General features: G+C 54.8%; 6 protein-coding genes across 6 annotated transcripts; 2 read left to right on the top strand and 4 right to left on the bottom strand.

Annotated features, from left to right (window-relative positions):
- Positions 1–2308: 2308 nt before the first annotated feature.
- On the top strand, positions 2309–4785 carry CABS01_07672 (STE like transcription factor; the record flags this gene model as incomplete). The annotated part of the gene is made up of 3 exons (XM_060541034.1): positions 2309–2432; positions 2488–4138; positions 4506–4785. 3 exons carry the CDS (start codon positions 2309–2311, stop codon positions 4783–4785), a joined length of 2055 nt encoding a protein of 684 aa, XP_060402534.1.
- An 872-nt stretch (positions 4786–5657) lies between these two features.
- On the bottom strand, positions 5658–7038 carry CABS01_07673 (uncharacterized protein; the record flags this gene model as incomplete). Its single annotated transcript, XM_060541035.1, has 3 exons — positions 5658–6287; positions 6351–6487; positions 6561–7038. 3 exons carry the CDS (start codon positions 7036–7038, stop codon positions 5658–5660), a joined length of 1245 nt encoding a protein of 414 aa, XP_060402535.1.
- Positions 7039–8105: 1067 nt separating this feature from the next.
- Positions 8106–10460, bottom strand: CABS01_07674 (WD repeat domain-containing protein; the record flags this gene model as incomplete). The annotated part of the gene is made up of 8 exons (XM_060541036.1): positions 8106–8930; positions 8993–9107; positions 9162–9198; positions 9252–9673; positions 9744–9890; positions 9983–10125; positions 10251–10339; positions 10427–10460. 8 exons carry the CDS (start codon positions 10458–10460, stop codon positions 8106–8108), a joined length of 1812 nt encoding a protein of 603 aa, XP_060402536.1.
- A 963-nt stretch (positions 10461–11423) lies between these two features.
- On the bottom strand, positions 11424–16216 carry CABS01_07675 (PH domain-containing protein; the record flags this gene model as incomplete). The annotated part of the gene is made up of 5 exons (XM_060541037.1): positions 11424–11888; positions 11943–12679; positions 12731–15917; positions 15981–16127; positions 16196–16216. The coding sequence occupies 5 exons, from the start codon at positions 16214–16216 to the stop codon at positions 11424–11426; spliced, it is 4557 nt and encodes a 1518-aa protein (XP_060402537.1).
- Positions 16217–19033: 2817 nt separating this feature from the next.
- Positions 19034–19886, bottom strand: CABS01_07676 (uncharacterized protein; the record flags this gene model as incomplete). The annotated part of the gene is made up of 2 exons (XM_060541038.1): positions 19034–19317; positions 19397–19886. 2 exons carry the CDS (start codon positions 19884–19886, stop codon positions 19034–19036), a joined length of 774 nt encoding a protein of 257 aa, XP_060402538.1.
- Positions 19887–21311: 1425 nt separating this feature from the next.
- On the top strand, positions 21312–23476 carry CABS01_07677 (uncharacterized protein; the record flags this gene model as incomplete). The annotated part of the gene is made up of 2 exons (XM_060541039.1): positions 21312–21835; positions 21892–23476. 2 exons carry the CDS (start codon positions 21312–21314, stop codon positions 23474–23476), a joined length of 2109 nt encoding a protein of 702 aa, XP_060402539.1.
- Between the last annotated feature and the right edge of the window lie 24 nt (positions 23477–23500).

Consider the following 23500-nt stretch of genomic DNA (forward strand, 5'->3'; position numbering starts at 1 on the left):
CATGCCCCCTTCACTCGTCTTTTCGCCCGCTAAGCCTAGACCCGTTGTCGTTGTCTCTCATTTTCTCTTACTCTCACACTCTGGCCTCGCGTGTATGTGAAGGTGTACCTGACCAGTGCCGTAGACAGGTAGGCAGACAGAGCGATTGTGTGCGTGTGTGCGCGGGCGTCGCGGTCTCTCGCCCTCATTGACATTCTCCTCCGCTTTTCCTTGTGCTCCTAGTCCAGGTCCAGCGTGTGTGCGTGTGTGTGTCCAAGACCTGACCTAGTCTCTCGCCTTCTTTCTCTCTCTCTCATCCTCCACAAATCTCATCCACACCCGTCCACTCCCACACCCCTGTTCCGCCATCGTCCATGGTCCTAATCCTGGGAGTATGTCCACTTGGACAGTCCCAATCAGGTCCCCAGTTCCAAGGTCTCTCCGTATCCATCCCACCATCATGACCGCCTCCTCCTCTCAGTCAGAAGGTCTGGGTGCTAGCCCACTTTCGCTCTTGACTTCTTGACTTGTTGTCTTTCCACTCACGCTACCCTTGTCTGACCTAACCGGGCCTGGTGCTGGGTTCGTGGTGGTTGTGGATGGATGAATGGACGGGTGGGCATGGATTCTCTCACTCTCACTCTCATTCTCATTCTCACTCTCAGTCCTGCTGCTCTGTTTCTCTTCCCGCCGGTCCAGGTACCGCAGCAAGGTACCGGGCCCTGCTTCCTCGCTCGTCCTCCCTCCTCCTTGACTTCTCTCTCCCCTCTCCACCCAACTTTCACACCCCCCTCCCCCTTCCTTTTTTTCTTAAACACCCTCCCCCCTCGTCCACCCGGCTGCGTCTTTGCTCTCTCTCTGCCCTCCTTTCGCTCTGCTCTGCTCACCCTGAACCCGCTCGACGGTCCAGTCACCAGTCAGTCAACTCAGTCACTCTGTACCAAGTAAGTCGGGTCCTTCTGCGCTCTCAGTCTCTCCTCCTCGTCCTCTTGCCCCCTTGGCCTTCCTTCTACCCATCGGCTGCCACCATTTGGTTCACTCCCATCCGCCGCACGCCTACCCGACGCCCACGCGCGCTGCTACCATACCTTAGTACCTAGTGCAGGTACCTACCTACTGCCGCTGCCGCCGCTCTCTTTACTCCCACTCCCAAGTACCTTCTCCAAGGTACCTACCTACCCAAACCCAAGGCAAGGGCCCCAAAAGTCCAATCCCGCGCCAGACCCAGACCAGACCAGACCAGACCTTCTCACCCACTTCCTCCTCGTCTTCCTCCTCCTTCCTACCTACCTTGCTCCTCCTTTCCATGCCCCCCTCCCCCCCAGGCCCAAGGTACCGCGCACCACGCACACCACGTACACCACGCACCACCACACGCACCAGCACCCAGCATACTCCGTCCCCAAGAACCACTTCGCTTGACCTTGGCCTGCTGGGGACCTGACCTTCTCTCTTCCTTCTCCCTTTCTCACCCCGTCCAAAATCATTAAACCCCCAGACCATCCTCCCATTCCCAAACTCTTCTGATATCTCTTTTTTACAAGACTCTTCTTTTCTTCCCATCTCTCTTTTCCATTCTCTCCCTCTACTTCCCTCCTCCTTCTTCCCCTTCTCTCCTCGTCGGAGCCGCACATACCTCCCACCCCCCGTTTCTCTTGCCATCTCATCAGGACTGACCACCCCCGAGGCACATCATCCCGCCCATCGACACTTCAGACATTGCCCGTCGCACGCTTGCTCATCATCGCGAATCGCATCGTGCCAGCAAGCACCAAGCACGTCTAGTCGCCAACCAGTTCCAGTTCCTGCGCAGGGTCCCTTCGTCGAGCTTTTTCTACCTTCTTGTTTTGCCATTGACGCACCGTCTTCCACCAACGACCCCTAATTCATTCGACCCCAAGGTTCCACTCCGAGACCGAAGGCGCCGATTAACACCAAATCACCCATCATCAACAATATCAGCACCTTGACGGTCTTGATCTGCGTAGCCGAAATCACCCATCATTCGCTTGAGGTCGAGTTTGGGTCCTGTGGTCTACAGTTGTGCCAACACAAAACGTTATTTCCTCCCGGGCTGGACTCGATTTAAGTCTCAAAAAATCAATCAAAAAGAAAACTAGCAACGATCCCATTACCGGGCTCATCCAACCAGGGCAGCGCCTTCAATCAGCTTTGCGGATCTCCGTCTCGCAAACCAACACACCATTTCTTTGACTCTTCGTCACCTCCGCAATCCTGCCGAGGCGAATCACCCGCGCGACCTCGCTCTCGAACCGGTCAGACGCGACCGACACCCGTCGTCAACCCCCATCACAACGAATTCGACAGCATGTACTCACAACATGCCGCCGCGGGCATGGCCCCCCAAAAGCCAGAGACCTTCATGCTGAGCACCGAGGCCCAGCAGGCGTTGCCTCACGACGCCCAGGTCGCTTTGCAACAGGTTGACAACCGTAAGTCGAAATTGAATCCGTAATTCTCAAAGATCTCAATTGACTCGTCTCCCAGTGAAATACTTCCTCATTTCTGCTCCTGTTGATTGGCAACCCGATCAGTACATCCGCAGATTTCTCCTTCCCACGGGCGAGTACGTCTCTTGCGTTCTCTGGAACAACCTCTTCCACATCTCCGGAACCGACATCGTCAGATGCCTGTCCTTCAGATTTCAGGCTTTCGGCCGGCCAGTGAAGAACTCCAAGAAGTTCGAGGAAGGCATCTTCTCCGACTTGAGAAACCTGAAGTCGGGAACCGATGCATCGCTCGAGGAGCCCAAGAGCCCCTTCCTCGACTTCCTCTACAAGAACAACTGCATTCGCACACAAAAGAAGCAGAAGGTCTTCTACTGGTACAGCGTACCCCACGACAGACTCTTTCTCGACGCTCTCGAGCGTGATCTGAAGCGCGAGAAGATGGGTCAGGAGGCCACCACCGTCGCCGTTAGCGAGCCTGCTCTGTCATTCCAGTACGACTCGTCCCAGTCGCTCTATGAGCAGCTCACCAAGGCCCAGCAGGCCAACTCCTCGTCTTTCAACGCCCAGCAGGTCACCTTCTCTCAGTCTCAGTCCACCTCGCCGATCATGAGACCCATGGACAACATGCCGCCCCCGCAAATGATTCCTCAATCAGTTGCTCCTATGCAGGATGGCATGGAGTCAATGGTGCCCTACGGAGCGATGGGCATGCCTCAGCAGATGCCTCCCCAGCAGATGGTCAAGAGGGAACCCGATTTCGCTCGCGTCCAGTACAACCAGAACGGTGTTCCCATCACCCAGGGTCACCAGAGACACGCTTCGATGCCCGCCTACGGCCTCGAGTACTCTCCCGCCCCGTCATTCGTCTCTTCTCAGTACGAGGACTACAGCAACCGCGGAATCTCCTTCGAGCCCATTACACCTCCCCAGCAGGCCTTGGGCATGGCCGCCGAGCCCGCCTACATCGCCAACGAGGAGACCGGCCTGTACACCGCCATCCCCGACCACATGGGCGGCAACGTCAACGGTCTCAACGGCATGATCCAGCTTCCCCCCTCCAACCTCGCCGGCCCTCAGTTCTCGAGAGCCTATGGTTCAAACAACGTCTACTCCGTCATTGAAGGATCCCCCACCTACAAGCAGAGGAGACGGCGTTCATCCATCCCGCCGTCAATGTCAGCCATTGCCGCTGCCACTGCCCAAGCGCAGGCACAGGCTGCCGCTCAGCAACAGCAACACCAACAACACCAACAGCAGCACAGACCCTCGGATCTCCGGCGGTCGGTCTCTGCATCCGTCGGTCCTGTGGCTGAAGGCGACGAATCTGCAGACAACTCCCCGCCCGGCCTTGCCTACAGCAGCTCCGCCATGTCCATGGTAAGCCAGCAGCACAAGGAGATGCTGGACCTGTCCCGGCACGGCACTCCGCTGTCCACTGTCGAGGGCAGCCCCGCTCTCAACCCCATGTCCCTCCAGCAGCAAGACTACTCCCACCTCCAACACGATGATATGTCCGGTGATGGTTCCATGAACGGCGCTCCCCGGCCTGGCATGCAGGGCCCCAACGGTGTCGTTCGCAGAGCCCGCTCCGCGACTGTCATGGAACTTGGTCCCTACCCCCAGAAGTCCCACTCCTGCCCTATTCCCACGTGTGGTCGTCTCTTCAAGAGATTAGAGCACCTCAAGAGGTAAGAACCAGACTCGATTCTATTTGTGATCAACCAAAAAAAACGACCTGCCTGAAATCTGACCAAACCTCCAGACACGTGAGAACACATACACAAGAAAGACCCTACATCTGCCCTTATTGTAGCAAGGCATTCTCCAGATCAGACAACCTAGCACAGTATGCCCCAACTTTCCTTCATCTCATTTCCTTTGTCATTTCCTTTGTCAAGAAAGATGTAATGTGGAGCGAGACCCCAAGCGATGAAAACCAACGTCCAAACCGCCGCGCCACAACACAGACATCATCATCATCACTACGCAGCCACCAAGTTTTAGGGGGGAACCCACCTCGTCGCATAGCATGGACTGACTTTGATGTTTCAACAGACACAAGCGTACTCATGACCGTGGTGAGAACGGCGAGGCTGCTCTCAACTTCTCCGGCGAGGAGGAGGAAGAGTACTCTGGCGAGGACCAGCTGGGTTCCCTCGAGGAGGCATCGCCCAACTCCGAGAACGCCTACGTCACCGCTTCGCTCAACGGTATTGCCAACGGCTCGACACCGCCGACATCGAACGGCATGGCGCAATCGTTCAACAGCTTGCAGACGCTCAGCATGCCGATGACCATCAGCCAACCGGCAGTGAACGCGAGCGCCATCATGTGAGAGACGACACCTCACGAGCTTCGGCTCTCGTTATGACTGGAGTTACGTTTCCTTCGACACGGTGTTACTTAGAGGGCGGCATGGCTATGACAAAGGTTTGGAATGGGTTAGGGGCTTTTTCTTTTTTCTTCATCCATCCAGAAGATGGATTTCGGCACGCGTTAGCGACTGGACAATTGCTCCTCTGGCTCCGGGCGAATTTTTTATTTCATTTTCAGTTTCATGTGTTCAGCATCGAGTCTGGCCGACGGTCTCAGACACCAAAAAGGAAACTCGCACACATAGAGGTACGTACGGAGAGACTGGGAAGATCTCGACGTTTGAAAGTACCCGTCGAAAAGGGAGATTTTTATGCATGAGCTTAGGGTCGATATGCGAAGAAGAGAAACGACTCGCACATGTATATATAGTTTGTTTCTTTTTCCTTTGTGCTGGAGAGGCATAGTTGAGAAAAGAACACTCGCCAGAAGGCCAGATGATACCAGGGGGAGAAGACTGCCGAGCATTCCTTTGATTGCTCGACAGGGGTTGCCACGAAACAATAAGCAGAGTCTCGAATGTTGATTCACCTTTCCAAGTCCGGTTCCTTGCCAGTGATGTGTTCTCGAATGTGACTTATGCTCTCAAATTGTGAGGACTAAGACGGACTTGAGATGAACAGGTTTGTGCGTGCCAGCAAGTGGACATGTATTGAGACCCAGTCACGTGTAAGCATTTGAGCATTATGGACGGAGAACAAACAATTTGCGTAAAGCCTTGTCTCTTTCATATCTACTGCCTTGAGAAAGACTATGAGCCGCTGCGAACGTGAGGCACCTATTACTGTAGGTATATAAGGGCTCGGGAGTCTTGCGGCATGGTAGATGATCAGTCTACCTCCTCCCGCGGCCTCCTCTACCACCACCACCACCACCTCTCCCTCCCCTTCCGCCCCGACCTCCACGTCCACCGCCGCCGCCCTCGATATTCCGAACATCCCTCTCGCTCAACCTCAGCTCGGCGCCCCTCATCCTTCCAACATCAAGCCCATCAAGGCCCCTCTGTCCAAACCTACCCCCACCGCCGCTCTCCTTCTTCGTCGCCTTCTTGGGCGCCTCCCTCTCCAACACGATTCCGTTCTCCCTCGCCGTCTTCCTGCGCTTCTCCTCGCGCTTGGCCGTGCTGGCGACGATGCCCTTGCGCATCGCCATCGGCATCTTTTCCTGGACAAAGATCGATTTGACGCCGGACACCCCCTGCGCGCCGGCGAGGGACCGCGTGCGCAGGTCCGTCTGGCGCTGGCGGAGTTTGCCCTCGGAAAAGGACTTGGAGGCGGCGTTGGACGGGTTGGAGAAGGGGGAGACGGCGTGGCGGGCGAGGAGGTGGGATTCGGAGAGGAGGCGTTGGAGGGCGAGGTCGTTTGCGAGCATGGACTTGTCGTTTTCGTCGTCTGGGTCGTCGGGGGGTTGTGCTGCTGTGAGGGAGGTTGGGGAGGGGTCTGTTTGGGAGGGGGGTTTGGAGGACTATGAAGAGGAGGAGGAGGTTAGTGAGATATCGAGACGTGAGGACGAGAAGGAGGGAGTTACCATGAAGGCCTTGAGTTCGCGCTTGCTCATGCTGACGACGGGAGGGGCGTTGGATTTGGTGTGGTCTACGACCTCGATGACGGGGTTCTCGTCGATGTCGTCGTAAGGGATGTCGCTGTCCTCGTCGTAGTCGTCTTCTGTTGAGTCTCTCGTTAGTCAATGGTCTTCTCCATAGCATTTCTGGACGTTACGCCCAGCGGGTTGACTTACCCTCGTCGCCAGAGAGACCACTCCACTCCTCCCCCTCCCCCTCCTCGCCGTCAGCACCCTCGTCCTCAAAGACGTCCTCTTCGCCTTCGTCAACCTCCTCGTCACTTCCGCTCGCGCTGTCCCCCTCCTCCTCCTCTTCGGCCTTGGCCTTGCTCTTCTTGCGCTTCGGCGCGCTCTTCTCCTCAATTGGTTTGAACTGCGCCTCAAAATGCCGTCTGAAAATCTCTTGCGCGTCTAGCATGGACGTATCCTCCTCCTCTTCGCCCTTTTCCTCGGCCTTTCTCGCCTTCGTCATCTTGGTGGCCGTCGTCCTCTTCTTCGTCGCTGTCGCGGTGGCGGATGATTTCTTGAGGCCCTCGGCGCTCTTCTTCTTTCTCAATGCCGGTGCAGCAGTCTTGCTTGATGCCGCCGCAGTGGGCTTGCTCGTCTTGGCAGTCGACGCAGAGGGCGCCTTGCGCTTTCCGAGAACCGAGGCCATGTTCGCGGTCTCAGATCGAGATTTTGAGCTTGTAGGTTTGCGGTCGTTGCTCTTGCTCGGGGAAGCGAAATGTGGAATGTACAGTAGAGGAGACGATTGTCCCCGATTCGTTGCTGCGACAGAAAGCAGTGACCGTAGCTTCGTTGTCGTACTCCGATTGTTGCAGTATTGTTTGGGGGGGAAAAAGTCCTTCAGCAACCGAAACTTCCACGGTAGGTATGCAGACGACCTATCTTATCGCGACAATCTTGAAAATTTCAGCGGGTCCGAGAGAAGGTCCCCTTTCTCAGCCTCGCCCAACCTGTGGCTGGAGAACATCCTCATTGGCTGCAGCCTCCACTACATCAATGAGGATGGGAGGGTTCAAAGACGTCAAAAGACGTCAAAGCTCCCATCAGCCTTGGTGGGATGCTAAAGCCCCCAAATCCCCCCCTGCTCACCAACCATCCAGTGTTATCTCTTGGATGCGACAATGACTGCACAACTAGACATGTCGAGTAGGCATCTTGCATCAGAGTTCATCTCCCACAGCTAAACAACAACATGAGATGAAGAGAATCCCCCAGACACATGCGCACAGCAGGTTGATCTGTTTCCAAGGAGAAAGAAAAAGAAAGTTTCCTTGGATCTGACACGTCTTGCGACAGGAAACTATCTTCTAGTCCCTCAAAGTGCCAAGAACAGCCCACATCCAATGGACCAGATGAAACCATCACCTGGGCGGACTGACATGTATCAGAGCCTTCCTATCGTTCACCACCTCCATGAACACGCTGGTAACCTAGATACCAACTAAACTTACAAGTGGGCTACGTGGTTCATAGGTTGACGCATCACCGCCAGCCATGCGCTCACACAGCATGCACCAAAGAAACGACCTGAGGGGAAAGAGAACAAGATAGGTACTTATAACACCAAACTAACTCTGCTTGTGACAATCACTGCTTGCTATCCATCCCAAAGACCCAGTTTTCATCACATCTCTCCCTTCTCCAGATGCACACTCCCCCTTAGACCCCATTTCTTTTACACGCTGTAGGTCACACAAAAATATCAGAGGAGATTCCCTAAGACCGCGCGGCCTCAAGTTCCAGCTCCAATTGTCTGATCCTCTCGCTCTGATCCTGAGACCCGCCAGCGTTCACCTTGCGCTTCAGCCCCTCGACTTCGTCCGACAACTTGCTAATCTTGTCGTTCTGCTTGCCAATGAGCTTGGTCTGCTGCTCGAGCATCTGTCTGATCTGATCCAGAGATGACTCAATGTGCGTCGAGGATGCAGGTGAGTTGGCAGATGCGGGCTTGACAGGGGACTGTTGTGCGGGAGGCGACTTGACTTGAGCAGGGGAGGCGGCCTTGATAGGCGAGGGAATCTTAGCCGGCTCGGCACGGACAGGAGCAGGAGCTGCAGCAGGGGCCGCGGCGCGCTGAGCTGGTCTTTGTACCTCCTCAAAGCTTGAGTCGTCGTCCTCATCCTCAGGCTCAGCAGGCTCGTCATCCTTGAACTTGTTGGCCATGTTGGACATGGAGGCCTGCTGCTCCTTCATTGAGGGAGGGGGTGAGCGTGCCACCGGAGTAGGCTCCGGAGCGGGGGCGGGCTTTGGCGCAGGCTTTGCAGCTGGAGGAGGAGCCGAGGCGATCACGGGAGGCTTGTAGTCAGAGGCAACCTCCTTCGGGGCGGTACCCTCGTACACACTCTCCAAGTCGATCTTGGAGGGAATGCCAGTCTTGCCATCGAGCCAATCCTTGGCGCTGACGGCAGGCTTGAGGCCAGTAGCAGGGGGGAAGATATCGGACTGGAAGGTTTCGGCTCTACGGGGGACGGTGAAAGAGATGGGCTCGATGTAGCTATCGTTGACCGTCTTGTAGGCTCTCATGACCTCGTTCTCGTGCACCTACGCGGCGTTAGATATGGCTCTCTAGATATTCCACCATGCGCGCGCTGAAGTCGACCTACGTTAATGCCACGACGGGGAACGAAAGCAATGCCTCTTTGGGGCTCGGCGGACTTGTACTCGCTCAGGTATTCGAACTTGTCGTTCTCGTACTCGTAGTATCGGATGTTGCCGTCGCTGTCAGAACTGTCAGTACGCCAAGGACTATACTCTGCTCAATGAACTACTTACCCCTTGCCAGCAAGATACAAGCAGTTGGATCCGTCATCTGTCCGTAGTTTAGCAACTATCCCTTACGAAGGATGGACCTCCAACACTGACCCCAGAAAGGCATGATGACACCAGAGATGGAGTCAAGCATGCTGAAACCTCCAATCGGCTCACTGCGGCCAGGCTCCCACAGCGCAAGCTGACGCTCGCTCATGCGCGAGAAACCAGCCGTGGCGAAACGGTTGTGCTCGCCCATCCAGACAGCTCTGCTGTTCTTGGCGCCCGGGTGGCCAGGGGCCTCGTGGACCGGCTTCTCGGCGCGCACATCCCATACGCGGATCTTCTTGTCGCGAGATGTCGTGACCAACATGGAGCCGCTGGCGTTCCACGACAGACTCTGGACGATGTCGTTGTGCTTCAGGGTGTGGGTGGGCGAGCCGGTGGTGATGTCCCAGAGCTTGATCGTAAAGTCGCCGGATGCGGACGCGAGAATGTTTTCCGCAGCGGGGTTGAACTGGACCTGGCCGACCTTTCTGTATGTTACATATCAGCATCATGGCCGAGAAAGTGGAGTGGGAGAAGAGGAGGTCACGGGCAACGAACCTCGAGTGGCCAGCGAGCTTGCTGACGGGGGAGACATCGGCGGGCTCGTCGGCATCGGTGTAGAGGGTGAAGTTCTCGGGAACCTGCCAGAGGAAGACCTTTCCATCCTCAGATCCAGAAGCAATCACGCGGTCGTTGAAGGGGTTCCTAGCACGTGGTCATCAGTATGATTGTCGCGTGCGCTCGCCGTCGTCGGTGGATGGTGCGCGCGGGTCGCGGCGTCGCGGGGATCGGCGTACCAGTCGGTATCCAAGACGGTGGCGGTATGGCCTCGAAACAGCGGGATCTGGTCGGGCACCTTTCCCTTCTCGCCAAGGGGGATGACAGCGAAAGCGCCGCCACCGCCGGCATCCCAATTGACGGAGAGGTAGTCGGGGTTGGCCTAAAGGTTGCGAGTTTCTGGTCAGCCTCTTTCTCTTGTGTTCTCCTATCGACCCCGGTCTTGCCCCCCCATCAATTGTCTCGGCAGGAGGGCAAAAGAAGCAAAGGAGCGAACCCCTTACTTACCTTCACCAAGTTGGTATCCCAGGCATTTCGGCTGATGTGAAGATTATCGTAGCAGAACTCCTTCCGGGTCGGCTTGCCAAAGACGTGTCCTAGACGAGAGGAAATCGGGCGTCAGTAGTCAGCTCGTCCCAGCGCAACACGGTGGCATGCGACAGTTTAAACAAAAGAAGACCCACGATATTTCGACGCTCGCACAAAGCGGCCCGCCATTGAGGATGATTTATGTTTTGGAAGACCCGGGTGGCGGGAGGGAGGAGGGGAAGGGGTCGGTAAAGAAAGAGGCAGACGATATGCAATGCTGTGTAGGGAAAAGCGACGTAACCTGCGATCTCTTGGTGATCCAAAAGGGGAGGATTCGGTGTAATAAGATAGCTGGGAGCTGTTGCTGGCGGGCCCTTCCAAAATAACGAACTAACGGGAAGACGAAGTGGGTGCTGCCGCCCGCCTGCTACTGCTGCCAGCCCACTTCAATTCAGGTAGCGAGCAGCAATCCATTGCTCTGGATGGGTACGTACCCACCTGCAATTCGTGCCGCTGCACATTACCTTCGGTACGGATGGATACCTTGGTGAAACTCCCCCGGCCAGCTGCGCCCCCGTGGCTTCCCTTCACTGACGAGAACATCAATGGAGCAAGGGTCCAGCAACTTTATGCACATCACCACGCACGTGATGCATGCGCTCCTCACCTAGGTGACTACGAACTTACCAGGACCTAGGGTGAACTCAATTGCCCTCGGATTATGACCCAAGTAGACAAGGCAACAGATATCACTGCACGAAAATGCAATGCCAAATAATTTAACGATAAAAACCTCCCATTTTAGTACAACATGATACGTACAACCAAACGGGCTACTCGACTCCTAGAACAATGCTCAAAAGAAGCCGAGTGCGAATTTAAAACAACAAGCTCTCAATCTCCGGAATTTCCTCCATCGCCATCGCCATCCAAACCATGCCCAAACGCCATCCTGTCTGCCAAATTATTAGATATTTAGGCAAGCGCGCAGTCCACAAGACACAAGTCATCGCAACAGCGGACCAAAGACAACATGATGATCCGATCACGAACTCCAGGTCCAAGAGAATCATAGATCATGCCGTGCCTCCCCATTACTTCGTGTCCCCTACTCGTGCCGATCATGCCAAATCATCAAGAAAAGAAGGGGTATTAGTTGAATGTGCTCTTCGTACGCGAGTGCACCCGTCGGCCCTCTTGCCGCCGTCGCAGCGCCTCCTCTCTCTTGAGGATGAGCTCGCACCACTTGCCCTGCTTGCGAGAACCACCAACATCGTCCTCGCTGTCGCCGCGACCGGTACCAATGAGGTCCGTCAGAGCCAACAGCCAGCCCTGCTTGTCCTCGGCTGTGTCGGCGTAGAAGTCAATGGTCTCGCCGTTGTTGAAGCGGATGCGGAAACCCTCCTCGACAAACATGTATCCTTCTTCTTCCTCGGCGAAGGCTGATCGCCGACGTCTGCCGCCCTTGCCGGTCGTCTCTCGCTCCGTCAGGGCACGCCGGTCGTCAATCAGCCTCTTGGCATTAGCCAGGTTGATAGTAGCTCGGGGTTGACGGGTAGCCTCGTGGTAGGCCGTGAGCTTCTGGCCAACAAGCTTGAAGTATCGTCGACGCCAGTACTTTGATGAGATTAGCACGTATTCGGTATGAATCGGATATGACACGAGACTTACAGGGCAGTCGCCACCCTGTTGGCTCAGGTGACCTTCCCAGTTCTTAGCAAGGCGCTCCTCCGCAGCCTTAAGCTCTCGGATACAAGAGTTCATGCTCTTGGGCATGTCCTCCTCGGTGGATCCCTTGGGACGGGGCACAAAGAGCAACTGTAGCTCCAACTTTCCAATCTTGTAGGGGGCGCGGCGGACAACAGCAGTATTACCACGCTTGCTCTTGACGCTGGAGGCGAAGGTAGCCTCTTCAGTCGCCCACTCGTTGAAGCAAGCCACGTCAACGACATAGGGGCGACCGTAGCAGCGCGACTCGTGCTCTTTGAGGCACACGTACGAACGAGCAAAGCTGCCATCCTCAGCCGCGAGTGGAGACAACAAGTCCCAGGCGGTAGGCGCGACCTTCATCTGTCTGGCCTGAGCAGCCTTTTGCTGCTCGGCGGCTACACGCTCCTCCTCTTCGCGCTGGCGCAACTCCATCTCCTTCCGCTTCTTGGGAGACGCGAACACCCTGCTGAAGGTAGACGTCTTGGGCTTGCTAGCCTTAGTAGGAGACTGCACGATCACCTTCTTGGCAGGCGCGGGCTTCTCCAGCTTCACGTTGAGGGTCAGCTGGAACTCCAGGTCGTTGGGAACCACAAGTTCAAACTCCTGGCCGACGGGAGCGTTGCGAGCAAGCTCAAGCCAGGCGGTTGTGACACAATGGACACCATTGTCAAGCGTCAGGCTGAACCAGGTACGCTCAGCTAAACAATTGTCAGTAAACTGGAGATGAGGCTTGGGAGGGTGGAACATACTTCGGGGAATGGGCAGGTCGAGATCCTTGACTCCAAGAACCTTGACGAAGAGGCGGCCACGTTCGCCGCTTTCCTCGGTCGCAAGCTCCGGGTTCAAGTCCTCTTCAGCCAGGGGGTTCAGAGTTTGAGCATTGCTCTCCTGGCCAGGCATAGGCGGCACAGGACCACTTGTGTTGGCGCGGCGTCTGATGCTCTTCTGTCTGGGCCTACCGTTCCAGGGCTCGACGGTCCATGACTGAGGGCGGTCTGTCTTAACGGGGGAGTTGCCAGCAGATCGAGTCTTCCACATGTCAGAAGACTCTTTGTCGCTCGCTGTAACAACTTTGGTGTTCTGGCGCATGAGGTATCCGCGCTGGTTCTTCTGGTTAGCATTCTGTGACTCTTTCCTGACTGGTGAAATGATTTTATTCGTGGTCGCGGTCGGCTTGGACACTTGTCTGCTGGTGCTGCCACTTGCGATGCGAGATTTGGGGACTAGTTGAGAAAAAGCAACCTTTTGTTGTTCAATGACACGATCGAAATCTTGGTCAAGGCTGAGGCCAAAGTCAAGATCCAATGTGAGACTGCGCTTCTTGAAGCTCGAGCGGCGGTCCACGAATTCTTCGTCGTCGTGGATAGTTGGCTCTCCCTGCAGATCCCTTGACAGCCTGTTACGGTGGCGTTCAGGAATGGCTGGAATGTCGGGCACCTCGCGACTAACTTGGCGCCGGGCTTCCCTCATGGCAATGATGTCAGAGGGTGTGTTGGAAGGTCTGGTCTTCAACTTGGATCCAGATGCCTTGATTGTCGCCTGCCTCTCCGGAATAGCAGGAGATTCCATGGGCAGCTCGTCGAAGATTTCTGATTCAGAATCGGACATGGGTCGATGAATGACAGACTCGGGCGTACCGGGCTCCTCCTCATACTCTTCATCCTCTGGATCACCCCAGCCAGAGCCGTCGTAATCAGGCTTGGAGAGATGCTTCGGGGTCACGGGGCGCTGCATTTCAGCCTGAAGCTCCGTCATCTTTGGCGGGGGCTGAAGCTCCTCGACTTCCTCGGCAGAAGGCTCCGGAGGCGGAGGAAGCATGAACGACTGCAAGCCCTTGGAGAACTCGTTGTCCCTGCCCTCGTCGTGGAATTCGGGGAGGCTGTGCTTGCGATCAGAGGCAGTGTCGACAGGTGCATCGACTATCATCTCTGGCGACGGCTCCTTCTCGACCTCGGGTTCGAGCTGAGGCTGTTCAACAACCTCATCCTGAGGCTCGCTTGTAGGCTCGATATCCTCTTCAACCTTTGTCTCGGGTGTCAGCTCCCTGACTGGGAGGTCAGCCGGAGAGACAGCGCGTTGCTCGGGCGAGCTGAAACCCTTGTCGGACTTGAGCTCCAGGGGTCTTATCTCTGAGGCCAAGTCAAATGTCTGGAAGGGGCTAGCAGCACGAGGTGTGAGGATGTCCTCGTCGACCTGAGTGACCTCGGGCTGGCGAGCCGGTCCGTCAGAGTAATGGCTAGCAGAATCGGCATCGTTCTCGTCAATGTCAGACCGCGCGTAGAAGTCTGTGATTGACTCGGTGTCGACGTCAGAGGCCTCATCTCTGTGGATAATGACACTACCCTCGTCGCTAAGCTCGGAGATGTCATCCAGGATGGAGTCTTCAGTTGAAGGAATTGGGACATCCGGGTCAAGGGGCAGGGGCAGACGACGCTCAGGGCTGGGTCGCTCGGGGCTGGAGCTAGGCGCAGGCGAGGAGAAGTAGTCACCTCCTTGGTCATTGGCGCCACCATTGACGCGACGCATGATGGACTCACGGGAGATACGGCTAGGCAACTCGTAGTCCTCGAGGGCAGATATATCTCCAATGGTATCATCAGCCTCATCTGCATCAGCGGAAAGCATGCTGGACTCGGCTGTCTCAGTGTCGGAAGCGGGGCTCTGGATTCTATCGCGCTGAGCACCGCGACGAAGGCGACGCTCTCTCTGCTGCTCGTTGGCAGACTTGTGGTCGTCTGAGAGCATCATAAGCTTCAGTCTCTCTTCGAGAGTCATCTTGCCGTTGCCGATGCTCTGGATCTCGTTCTTGCTGGCAGCTGCCGGGGGGGGCGGTGGCAAGCTACGGTGGGCGCCCACCATTCTCTCTGCTGTCGCGGACAGGCCAGGAGAAGACCGGGAGTCACTGAAGGCGGGCGAACCACGGGCGGGTGAGCCCATGCCGGGAAGAGGAGGCAGGGGGCGGTGATCCGAAGTTGACGAGTCAGATCGAGTGTGTTCTGTGCGGCCGATACGAGGTGGAAGTGCATCTGGCATGGGGCTTCCATCGAAGGGATCCTCCATACGCTCAGCAGACTGTCTCCAATCGTCAGGACCGACGACGGGAGTCTTGTCTGTATCCTCTAGCGACGCATCGAAGCTGTCACCCTCCATATCGTGATCTCCAAAGTGGTAGTGTCCGTCCTCGTCGTCGTCGTCATCCATGGAGTCGAAGCTGCCCTCGCGCGAGTTGGATCCTATGGAAGAAATGTCCGGCGTGGCCATCTCATATTCGTTGATTTGAGGAGGAGCCGCGTCAAAGGTGACGCTCTTGGCGTGGCGATGAAGCGACTTTCCAGAAGGAAGCTCGCGATCGTCGAAAGAAGTGTCGGCTGACCAGGTGCCAGTCTCGGGGTCGAAGCTGCTCTTGAAGTTGCTTCTCGAAAGGGAAGACTTGATAGGGGACCCTTGGTCCTTGCCCGGGCTGCGCGGCGGGTTCGCAGGGTTGATTTGCATTGGTGTAGAACCCTTGGTAGGGCTCGTTGTCGGGCTGAAGATGGGGATGCTCGACCTGCTGCTGTTGTTGCGCTGGTGGCCGATGCCTCTGTTCAGAGAATCAGAAGATCGTAGGCCATTGATGATTGTTGTCGTTCCGTCATATGAGGGCCCGGAATGCTTAGCGAGAGGACGCTCAATTTGGGGGACTCTTGTGGGATCGTATTCCTGCTTCTGCTCGAGAGCGAGAATGTTGCTGTTCTTGACTCGAGAGGCTCTTTGGAGACGTTCGATAGAAGTGCGTCGGGTTGGCGAAGGCGAGCCGTGACGTGCGCCGCCGTATAATCCGCTGTTCTCGGTGCTGATGGAGTCCAGGTTGCGCTTCTGCCAAAACAGTCTGGGAGACGTAGCAGTCTCTAGTGGGGACGACTGGAATGGAGAGGAGTCGGTGTTGAGGGTCATTTTCTATACGACAGCTGTTAGTGGAAATTCTAGACGGGGATTGTGTCTCAGACACGGTCCGCTTACCTTGGAGGGCTGCTTGAAGCTCGGTGAGTTCCGCCTGAGGTCTGAAGGAGAGAGCTCGGAAAGGGGGCGAGGGATGCCAGTGCTGGCCTTGGTAGGAGGGGGAGATCCCGGAGTGCTGCTGCCTTTGCTAATGCGCAAAGGATGTACCTGTTGGAAAAGTGAGAGTCAGTCGCGGGCAACGCGATATCATAGCAGCGGCGTATGTCAGAACTTACGGGATCCTCAGAAGACGCCATTTTGTGTGATGTTGTTGTGACTGCGCAAGCGCATTTGGGGGGGGACAATCGCAGTACGTGGTGGTAATGGCGATCAATACTCGAAAGAAAATCCGATGTTAAGCAGACTCTGCTGCGGTGCGTTCCGGGGTGATTGCCGCGAGGTTCAGAGCGGATTCGCAAAGATACACAAAGGGGAAAATGCGGTAGAAAGACTTTTGTCTGCTAGAATGAATGTTTGACTTTTCTCTCCTTGGGTGGCTCTCGGGGATGTGTGCTGTCAGATGCCGATTCGGGTCATAATCGAAGGGTAATTCGGTATGGGTTGCTGATGACTGGAATGGGCAGAGCCGAAGTATGGGGATGCTGGGTGATGAAGCTGAAGGGGGGAGGGAACAGCGCAAAACGACAGCAACACACAAAAAAAAATCAAAAAAGGGCGATGCCGCCAAAGTGCAGCAACAGGTAATGGGATAGCGTTCCTGACGGCGGTTGTGGTGAGAAACAACAAGAGGGTGAACGGGACGTTGTGTTGTGATGCGTCGATGTGGTCGAGTGTTGTTTAAGGGCAGCGGGCGGTATGAGTTGACGTTGAGGCGGGGACTCGATGATTGGTGCGCGGAGGGGAAGAAGTAAACAAACAAGGAAGGCAGCTCTTTGTCGGTGGCGTTGCTCCTGGCGACCTTGTGTTTAGTGTGATTTTTGGCGTGACAGGGGTCGATAAAAGACCGGGTACGTACCTTTGACGGGAGAGTTAGGACGAGGGGTTGTTGGCAAGCCGCAGGCGGCGGCAGGCTTTTCGAAGCCCAGCATCCAGCCAGCCATCCACTCCATCCACCAATCCAGCCAGCATCCAGCATCCAGCATGGCAAGAAATGGGAAAATGGACCACTGGGGAGAGGGGAACGGCCGACGACCGGGGTGGCTTTGGGCGGGTGTCTGCTGCACGTGCCCACTCTTTCTGTGACACTGCTCAGCGGTTTACGATGCAATCTCAAGACGTATTCAAGCGAGCAATAGCCAATGGCTGTTCATGGTCTATGCCTTTGATGCCGAAGACGACGAGTTACTGTGGACTACGGATACCTAGGGAACAAGATGCCTACTCTAGAATTATCTTTCCAGTCTTGATCGTCAGCCACTACTACGGCGTCTGCAGGGAGAGAGACTAAAGGCAAGCTAGAAAAGCAAGTATCCGAGGCGAAAGAGGGGAGCCACGAGCAAGAAAAGGAAGGATAAAAGAAGAGAGGAGAATAATATTCATCAACAACAACTTGGTTTTCGTTTCTGTGCGCGCAAGGACTGTACAGTACTGCACGTACGGAGTAGTAGTGTGTGCTGCTTATTGCCCGAAACCATCAGGCTTACTCTCCATCTCATGCTTGTCCGGCTTCCCCCTCGTCAATGTTGTTGTTGAACCATGATAATTCTCCGGGCCAACAGCAGCTGAGGACATGGGTTCTTGCAGCTGTTGCAGTCCATGGTCAAGTCATCGTGATGGCTTACTTACCCAATACTCCGTACCAAACGTCAGAGAAGTCGAGACCTTGCCCTTGACCTAGACCTGGGAAGCCCACGCTTGGTTCCCGCATGTCGTGCTTCTCTCCATCACATCGCATCGCACAATCCCATCAGATGGTGGGTTGAGTGGGCTCTGAGCATTTTAGCCCGTCGGCTGGATATCGATATGGAGCTCGTTGTTGCTTTAGACGTTCCCCCTCTGCCCGTGCTCGCCAGGGGTGGGCTGTGTTATGATTTCTCGTCATCCAATGTCACTCTGGGTTACCAACACAACAGACGGAAGAGAAGAGAAAGAAAGCTGTTGTTGTTATCGAGCTTGCGGCCTGTACTCGGCTTTTTTGGCTGCCATTGCTTGTCCATGCATCTGGACATGGTTTTTTCTCCCCATTGTTATTGTTGTTTTGATGTGTGCTCTTCTTTCTCGATTGCTGATTCGTCTGTATTGATTCGTATCTAATTCCTCGAGTCTACAAGTACTTTGCATGTGTGCGTGTATAAAAAAACGAGAAAGATCGTCCGCCACGCCCGGACTTTGCTCCTAAGAGCTGCACCGTCTTGTCCCCGCCCCCGCCGGCGCAAAGCCATTTTTTGCGAGAATGCCGTCCCATCGTGCAGCGCAATTGACTTCCTGGTGGTCCTGCCTGTCAAGTGTGATCCACGTATCCTCCCCCTCCAGGCTTCTCCTCCTCCTCCTTCCTCCTCCTCATCGTCCGATCGAGTCCACAAGAGCCAGGAGCACCTGCTGGCCCCCAAACACTGCGCAATATCCTAGCCCCTCCCTCCTCTTCAGCCCCAAGAGAGGAGCCACGGTGAGGAGGAGCGATAGACGAAAGAGGGGCCAAACAACAACAGACTTTCCGGTCCGACGCACACCATCGTGCAGGGCACGCAGGGCATCTCTTCATCATGTACGATTCGATGCAATGTACGTACATATGTACGTAAGTTTATCTCGCAAGAAAAGCCGCGCCCCCCGGGTCCCATCGGCACGCGAGAGCGAGGAAAACCTACCTATTCGTACCTGCAAAACTAGATAGGAAAGAGGAGACGTTGGGACTAGTGCCTGTCTGCGCCGACTTCATGCGTTTTACACCAGCTCCATGAGTCCATTATGCGTGTTTTGTTTCTTTGTACTCGCTTCTTCTAGCGCATCTGCCCACCGTTGCTTCGTCGCACTGGCTGAAACAACATCGCCGCTCGCCTCCAGCTAAGTTGCACGGCCGCCGCGCCGGATGTGACGCCTGTCATCCAGGAACAAGTGTTGGTTTGGTTGTTGGTTGTGGGCATTCGACTTTTTTCTTTTTTTTTTTTCGACGATTACTGAGATTTATTCCACTCAACACACTCCTCCAACTTGACCCCGTTGCCGCCGAAACAGTCCAGCGCGCTACCAATCGTCAGGTCCACCTTGCCCTTGCTCAGCTTCTTCACCATTTCCAGATCCTCCAGGTTCCTGCCGCCGCCGGCGTACGTCACGGGCAGACTGCACCACTCGGCCAGTCTCTCCACCAGCTTCTCGTCGATGCCCTTTTGCAGACCCTCGTTGTCTGCTGCGTGGATGAGGAACTCTGAACAATAGGGCTCCAGCTGCTTGATGGATTCTGCAACACACAGTCAGTCAGCCAGCCATGTGACATCCACGCACTTCGTGTATATCAAACTGTGCCGCTAGAAACATACCTTGATTGACCTCCATGTCTGTGATCGTCTGCCACTTGTTCATGGCCACAAACCACCTGTCATCTCCGCGCCGCCGGCAGCTTAGGTCAATGACAAGCTTGTCCCTATCGCCTCCCAACGCCTGCAGCACCGCATCCAGCCTCTGCTGGCTGAACTGCCCCTCGGGGAAGAGGTAGGACGTGATGATGACCTTCTCCGCGCCGGCGTCAACCCACTCCTTTGCGTTCGTGTCGTTGATGCCTCCTCCGACCTGCAACCCGCCGGGCCACGCCTTTAGCGACTCCCGCGCGGCCTCGGTGTTGCCCGGCCCCAGCATGATGACATGGGCGCCCGTGAGCTCATTGTCTTTGTACAGCCGCGCAAAGTGCGCCGGCGGGTGCGTCGAGACAAAGTTGGTCTTGAGCTCGGCTGTTGTGCTGTCGAGGGTACCGCCGACGATCTGCTTCACCTGGCCGGCGTGCAGGTCTATACAGGGGCGAAAGCGTGTCATTTTTGTATGTGTGTTGGTGTATACTCTGGTGGTTTGAAGAAGTTCTATCAACTCGAGTTCCACGGCTGCGTCACTGCTTGACCCCTCCTGTTCAATTTTGTGTGGATGGTGGGGTTGCGATGTCGGTGCAAGGCTAACTGCCGTTCTCTTGTTGTGAGGTTTCAGTCTAGTTGACACAACTTAAATCCAGTCAATTGAAATGGCCCGTTCGATCGCCTGTTTCTTGAAACCGGACTTGCAATTTACATCTCATTACAATGTCATTTCCTCGATCGGCGAAGGAAAATTCGCATGAACGTCCACAGGATATGTTAAGCCGATACTTCAGTCCCGTCTTAGCCCAAATTCAATCCCAAACTCAAGCCTTAGAGGTAATACAGGAAGAACAGAAAACCATTCCTTTTCTGAAACTGAAACAGAGCATCAGACTTTTACGACGATGACAGCTTTTCCGAGATCTTTTCGATGTTACGCGAAGCCCTCTGTATCTGGACCAACTGGATTTCGCTGCAGAGGCGACACTAGCGATACTAGAGTTCTCATCCGGCGGCAACCTTCAACAAATCCGGCTGTGTGTTCTAGTGGTTATGATTCCTCGTTCACAATGTGAACACTTGAACTCCGAGGAGGTCGCAGGTTCGAACCCTGCCGCGGTCACAGTATCTAAATCTTTTGCATTTATTTTTGGACAAGTCGACATTGATTGTCCCAATACCAAGCTAGAAACCTTCATTTAACATACAATTGACATGTTCCGATGTTTATAGCAAGCTGGAGGTGCTGCCATCCGCCAAACCCAGGGAACCGTCATCAACCATCTTGCTCGACTCCGGGATAACTATGATTCCACGAATCTATCCGTATCAGGCCGCGCTACTTTGCTGGGACGGGTCAGAATTTAAAAATAGGCAGTGAGTAAGCATGCCATGAACAAGTCATCGGGCCTGTTATCTGCGCGTTCTTACCGAGCTCCGTGTAGCAAAGGCCAGCTTCCAAGTCAGCGTGCTACTTCGGCCGACAGGTCACTCAGCCAAAGTAGGTGCTACCTATTGCCTGCTCTCGACAGCACGAATGTTGAAGGAAACCGCCCGAAGGAAGTGATGCCCATTCGTATAGTGAGTACCTGTGCCACCTGTGAGAAACCGAGTCTCCACCTCGATATCAAGTCCTACCATGTCAGAGTTACAATCAGAGAAGTCAATCATTTTCTTTTCGCTACCGCATTCTGTTCCACCTGAAGCTCACAACCATGTGACCGGCGATGCCTTATGGGAGCACAAATACTTCCACTAACATGAAAGCTGCCCTCAACATTTCTCGGTGTAGCACTGGGTCAGCCTCCTATCCAGTGAGGCAGCCTACATATATACTGAGCGTATCTTTCACTCGACAGCGGTCTGCAACGTTTTCGAGCCAACAGCCATGATGGCGATACCACGAAAGCCGGTCCCAGACATTACAGATGCCTCAATGTCACCGCGGGCTTCAATCAGCGTAGGCCATGGGGCTCTATACCAACCCCAGACTTCATGTTTGGCTTCGAACACCGACGCCGTCAACGAGCCTACCTCCGAGACAAACAGCCTCACCTCGGACAGGACCAAGAGCCGAAATTCAAAGGGCAGCTCCAGCGGGTGCGGCTGGATACTAGAGATTTGCGCTCTGGTTCTAAGCATTACAGCTTTGGTCACAGTCGCTGCCCTTCTACTGGCGTACGACGGAAAGCCGTTGTCGACATGGTCCTTCTTCCTCACCTTCAACACAATCATCTCCATCCTGGGCACGATATCTCGGGCTACTCTCGCATTTGCCATTGGCGCTTGTTTAAGCCAGGAAAAATGGAACTGGTTTAAGCGTAAGGGTGATTACGTGATAAGTTACGACCGGTTTGAGGAAGCGGGACGTGGCCCTCTGGGAAGCGCCCGTCTTCTGTGGCGTATCAAGCACAAGTACCTACTTTGATGCCCGTTACGATGCAGTGTACTCGGCTGAACATTGTCCACAGGCATTGGGTATGTTTCGGTGCTCTGGCAACGATTGTCTTGCTCGGGTTCGAACCTTTCCTCCAGGCAGTCATCGATCTCTACGAGAAAGAAGTCCCATTGTATAGGGAAGGTGTGGAGGCCAAAATTGGCAGCCTGAAGATACTCGACGTCGGTAAGGCAACAACTAGTGGTGAGGATCCGGTGTCGTTCATCCCAATGCCGAAGCCACTAGAATCGCTTAGGATCGAACCAATCGTCCTCGAATACGATCTCGGCTCACTCTCCGCCATCTGGACGGCATTCAACAATCTCAACTCCTACAGCAACCAGCAACCTTCTTTCAGTTGTGTAACTGGAAACTGTACCTGGCATCCTCATGCCTCTTTGGCAGTTTGCAGCGTCTGCAATGACATTTCAAGCCACTTGGTGAAGTCTACAGGCCATGCTGTTCTTTTCGACCAAGCCGTTACGGTTCCAAATACTACAGAGACATTTGTTACCAAGTTCCCTTACACCAAATTCGAACTTCCGACGATGAACATGAACATTTCCAACTTCGATGACGGTTGGGGGCCACAGGTCGAGCTCACAAGCCAGTCTACTACGCAGCCTGGGAGTACACTATCATTCCAAAACTCAACGCTGTTACTTGTCTCATTTGCCATGATGAGATTAAACCCCAGCACTCGGAAAAGCAGAAAGCCATCCGGTGACGCCACTGCCCTTGAATGTGCCTTATCCTTCTGCACCAACATATACCGCTCGAGTGTCAAAAAGGGTGTTCTACACGAAGAGATTCTCGGCTCACATTCCATTCGAAACCTCGAATCCTACTTAGCAGTTTCGGAAGCGGATAATTCTAACTCATCCAGGGTCTTCAACGAAATGTCGAATCACACACTTGACTTTCACCAGCTCGGAGAATTCCAGCGAACGCCATTACAGCTCGACATACCGGCGTACCATAACGTCACAGCACTATTGGGCGCATACAAAGGGCCATTTCTCATATCTCAGGCCGCCGCCGCGACACTGACGGCTGCATTTGCGGAGAGGTTTGCCAGGCGTTACCCTCCCTTCGCATCGAAGCAGCTTGTCTATCCAACCTTTGATTCATTCGAGCCTGAACAGCCTTCTGTGATCAACGAACTCGGCAAGTCAAAGAATCTAACTGCCACGTTCGAGATAGCCGCCCTCGCAATGACCAAATGGATGCGTGACGTTTCGCTGAAAAATCACCCCCATCTCGGACTTACGCGTGAGGCAGTCATTCATATACGTGTCAGATGGGGGTTTATGTTATTGCCATTTGGTGTGCTTTACGGCGGATGTCTCTTTTGCATGTTCTCGATGTTTGAGACTTGGAGGCTACAAATCCCGGTCTGGAAAGGTAGCTCCCTCGCGGGGTTGACGTATGGGCTGGATATAGAGGCAAGAGAGCAGCTCAGAGGAGCGGAAGACATTTCAGAGCATGCTAAGCGTATCAAGATCAGAATGATTGATTCCGTGTCGGGGCCGGAGCTAGCCTTATGCGACAGTACGGATTCAGTAGATGAGGCTGATGGAGACAAGCATCGAGGAACGGGTCGTTTTCATAGTCAATAATGTGGCACAAATGATAGGTAGCCA

This window comes from Colletotrichum abscissum (genome assembly GCF_030869225.1).
Source record: "Colletotrichum abscissum strain IMI 504890 chromosome Unknown Scaffold_17.1, whole genome shotgun sequence".
Lineage (NCBI taxonomy): Eukaryota > Fungi > Ascomycota > Sordariomycetes > Glomerellales > Glomerellaceae > Colletotrichum > Colletotrichum abscissum.